The 4763-nt window shown below is 32.2% G+C and overlaps 1 protein-coding gene across 1 annotated transcript; it reads left to right on the top strand.

The window, feature by feature from the left end:
- Nucleotides 1-2932: 2932 nt before the first annotated feature.
- On the top strand, nucleotides 2933-3949 carry LOC131927244 (hepatic leukemia factor-like; the record flags this gene model as incomplete). Its single annotated transcript, XM_059283009.1, has 3 exons — nucleotides 2933-3027; nucleotides 3457-3466; nucleotides 3525-3949. Coding segments are annotated over 3 exons (324 nt in total), but the record flags the coding sequence as incomplete, so codon positions are not given.
- Nucleotides 3950-4763: the final 814 nt, after the last annotated feature.

Raw genomic sequence — 4763 nt, 5'->3', positions numbered from 1 at the left:
ATTTTTTGTATACATTATTTCAACATTTTTTTCTGTGTGCTGACATTTTTTCTTCTTCTTCCCATTTTTCACCAACATTTGCTATAAGGTTTATTCCGTTGGGACGGACGGAGTAGTTTATTTAGTAAAAAACTCAACTAAAATCACCATTGTTCAATATTCTTATGGCTTTTATAAATCTACATAAATCTAAATTAAATTGATGACTAGAAAACTTAATAATTATAATTTCTTAAAAAGATGATTATCAACTGTTTTATATATGTAAAGTACAATGAACAAAGTCTACAAAGTTTGCTGTGTGATGAGGGTTAGGGTTTGTGTGGGTTTTTTCTTAGGCACAGGAGTGGAGAGGTTCATGTTGACAGTCTTTCCTTTTGCATTCGTCAACCAAAGATCAAAGAAAATATTAAACACATAGGCCTACACTTTGTGAACACATTAAACTACTCAATGTCAAATGATAATCTGGCTATATTGGTAAAAATATCAATTAATATTATTAATATAGAACAGCTTTTAAATTTATTGGTAGGGGAGGTAATTTAAAAGGAAATTAGTTTTTAAACTAAATTTTAGTATTAAAGTTGATATTTATTTACCTTCAATTTGTTTCTTTTTTTTTTCCCCTACCACCTAGGTTATTATGTTAAGGGTCTTAATAAGAATAGATTAAAGGGTTAATATCATATATATTATTTTCCCGATAAGTCTGTATAGAGTTTTATGGTAATTATTAGTGTTATTTTAAGATCAATATGTATTTATTTTTAAAACTTTGCTGACAGCTGTTTATTCAAGGAATGGTTAAATTTTATTTCAAATTATAAATAATTTTAATTATATCAAATTGATAATTGTGTATAGTAGAGCGAAGATGATTTTAAAAGAACTAAACCTTAGCTAAATTATATTTAACTTTATATATATGTATTTTTTGTGCAATAGTTTTTACGTTAAATATTTAAATTTTATGACCGGTTGAGACTCTGCTTTATCTATATATATTATATCTCAAAACACCAAGCTGTAAGCGCGCTCCTTACCACCCCCACCCCTACATGGTCTGGTGAGCTGTGGATCACGCTAAATGTTTGCAATCGTAGAGCCAGGTTTAGTGACGGCTATTAGGGGCAGATAATTTAGTTTGAAACGATTTAAACTTAGGGGAGGTAAACTAAGAAGAGTTTGCTTTCACGGGGGGGGGGGTTATCCTGTGCTTAACAAGCTACTGTTAGTGTTTTAAAGCAAATATTGTCAGTGGCAGCATTGGTACTGTCGAATTCACAAATTATGAATTACTGAAAAGTAGAAAATAAAAACAACTAAATAGCGGAGTATGATACACCGCGGGTCGGCTCCTTGTAATTATTAGAGTATCCAATATGTTTAAAAATATTTGTTATAAAAAATCCTTGCAGATTTTACTGTTAGCTCAAGTGCAATTTTTATAGTGTATAGACTATCATGATTATTGACAAATGATTAGAGTTATGGATTTGGTGGCTAGGTCAGCATGAAAATCATCATAGACACAACCGGTTGGTTAATATCAGTGGTGTAAGGGATTTGGTTTTTTATTGATCTTGCTTTTGATAGTGCGCTTAAGATAAACCTAAATGCATAAAACACCTTATCATAATACAGTGTTGTTTAACAGATTTTCATCACAGTTAAATACATGTATTGATGTACATATGTGTGTTGGTGGTCTACTCTGTGTTTTGTTATGTGTGAGTTGGGGGTCTGTATGGTGTAAGATTAATGATTGTGTGTGGATCTTTGGGTAAGTGGGGTGTTGCGGGTTGGGGTAAGAGGTGGTGTGGCTTAAAAAATCAGGTCTAGGGTGTGGTGGTTTGGGTTTAAATTAAGTGTGGGGCAGGATGGTGTATGTTTTATTTTTATACAAGTTCTGTTCATATGTGGTGAGGGTTGGGTATGGAGTGGTGTGTGTGTAGTGGAGTAGGCTGTGGTATATTGGGAATGGTGTGGATCATGTGATTAGTGGGTTGGGTTGTGGAGTTGGTGTTTTTAATGTACATTGTAGGGTGTAGTGTTTTTAGCGGGTTTGGATGTTGTGGTTCAGGTTTTTGAGAAGCGTTTGGAGCATGTAGTGACATGTGGTCCAGGGGTATTGTGGGTTTTACTGGTGTCAGGCTGTGTGAGGTGGTGTTTGAAAGTGTAAAGCGAGGGTGGTGTGGATTTTTATCTACTCTGTTGGGGTTTTAGTTTGTGTGTGGAGTGGGATTTAGAACGTGGGGTTAGTGGGTGAGCTTTGGATTTTGTTATGTGTTGTAGTGGGATGGTTTGAGGGCAAGGGGAGGGGTTTGGGGTGTGTGACAGTTGGTGTGGTTCATTGTGTTGACTGGTTAGGGTGCATTTTTAAATTCCCACTTCTGTATTCCTCTCCCTTAATTCTTTTAACATCTGACTTTATGAAATCAATATTTATATAACGAGAATTTTAAAAGAACAGTAGTAGTGCCATTCATTTTCTATACTTCAAAAAAGTACATTGCACAGGTATACAGCTCATTATAATACATCAAATCTACTTTTATCTACAGATGAATACACCTGCTGTATTGTGAATACATAAAACCATAAAAATTGGATCTTCAAGAAACACCCAATACTGTTTTGGGTTTTAAAAAAATACATTTGAAAGGCTTAGTTCAGAATATTTCACGTCAACTAATTTACATCATCTTTATGGTTACTAATTAATTATTTTTAAAAAATTGGGAAATTTTGTCTTTTTTAAATTTTGCAACTATCTCTAATCAAAGTGACAGACCTTTTTATTATAGAATTAGATGGGATATCAATCTAGACTTTATACCCAAAAAAAAAAAAATTAAAATGTATGATTTTGACAGGATAAACCAAAAAGAATTTAAGGTTGTTCAAGTATTATTTTTATACTTCATAAAATTCACATTCAGGTCAAGAGGATTTTGATCCCAGAAATAGAAATTTCACTGATGAAGAACTTAAACCTCAGCCGATAATTAAAAATCTAAAAAGGTAAGACCTTAAAAGCAAATGATTAATTTGTTTGGTGTCTTTTACTAGGATTCCATTTAATAATAATTATCATTAAAAAAGTTTTTAAAAACCCACGTTTTCTGATTGAACTAAAAAGTATAAAATAAATGCTTATACATCACAATAATTGCAAGCGATCACTCTACTATAAGCGATCGCAAACTGTGTGCGCATTATGACAAAAAATAAAAAACGTGGGGCACAGAAAGTAAAAGGTTTTTCATCGGTCTTGTTTAATATAAGATGTAAAAGTTATATTACTATTGATTAGATAATACTATTGAGTTTTATTAGGGAGCTTGTAGAGAGTCAACAGTATTAGAAACTGTAAGAAAATCACGGCGCCCCACGTTTTTCATTTTTTTATTTTCATTTTATTTCATTTAAATTTATTTTAAATTTAATAAGGAACTATAATGTGTCTTTTAACATATATATTAATATAATTATGTTTGATTGTTGGTTTTATATTTCAGGTTTTTGTTCCTGATGATTTAAAAGATGAAAAATACTGGGCGCGCCGTCACAAGAACAATTATGCTGCTAAACGTTCAAGAGATGCAAGACGAGTGAAAGAAAATCAAATAGCATTAAGAGCTGCATTTCTGGAGAAAGAAAACATGTGTCTTCGTGATGAAATGAATAAATTACGCAAAGAAAATGCTAAGCTTAAGGCTAAAAATTACCAAGTATGAAGATACAACTGTTGCCTGAAACTAGTGTGTCCAAAATGAATCTTTAACATTTTGAATGTACATATCATAAAAATACTATTGAGTGTTTAAATATTTAAATGCTTGTCTTCTTTATTGTAAAGATGTGAAATAAATATTACTTTTATGGAATTGGGCATGTATCTCTTTTTAGTAGGTAAAAGTTTTTTCAGGTCTCTATATTTTGTATAATTCATTGTACCATTTAAACTTCTATTTAACTTTTTTTTTCTCCTAAGTAGGTTTATAAAATGGTTTGTACAAAGATCCAGAAACCTGAACATGTAGGAAATTTTTTTTAAACTGTAGGCTATTTTAAACTTATAAATATCTGGAAATTCACTAGCCATTAAAAATCCTGCAAAATGTCTGGAATTTGAGAATTTAAAAAAAAAAAACCTTGTGTTTGGTTTGTGTGATCCAATTGTAAAAATGCTGTGTGGGGAAAATGACAAATGAGTAGGAGATTTTACAATGCCAACATGTATGAAAAACTTGTTGGGACTGTGTGGTTACATAGGAGAGTCCTGAAAGTCTTTGGATCTGTGAGACTGATAATGCAAGAGCTGGAGACCAGCCATCTCTGATGGGTATTTGCCACTCCTCTGTTAGAGAAACCAATGCAGCTGGGCATGGTGTTGCGAGCATCATCCTTTCATATGATGAGATCATTGTCTTGGGTAATAAAGAGAAAAGATAATGATGAAGAACTTGACGCAGGTATAGATCTTCAGCTTCCTAATCACTCAGCTGATTGCAAAATGAAAAGCACACACTTGACATAATTTCTGATGCGTGAGGATCTGATGAGCCTTAAATAAAAAAATGCTCATTCATGTAAATCAGGGTTAAGTATTGTATGTTTCCTTACAGGGCCTATGTACATGCATGATTATTACATATCCAATCACATATTTACATCAGTTATTAATAAACCCTACAACGAGCAAAAGGTATTACAAGCATATGTACTGTTGAAAGTACGATGTTTAATATAATGCA

Source organism: Physella acuta, unplaced genomic scaffold, assembly GCF_028476545.2.
Source record: "Physella acuta isolate Inbredline_101_S28 unplaced genomic scaffold, ASM2847654v3 ptg001387l, whole genome shotgun sequence".
NCBI classification, from domain to species: Eukaryota; Metazoa; Mollusca; class Gastropoda; family Physidae; genus Physella; species Physella acuta.
Note: the sequence above shows the minus strand (reverse complement) of the source record. Positions and strands in the feature narration are given on the sequence as shown.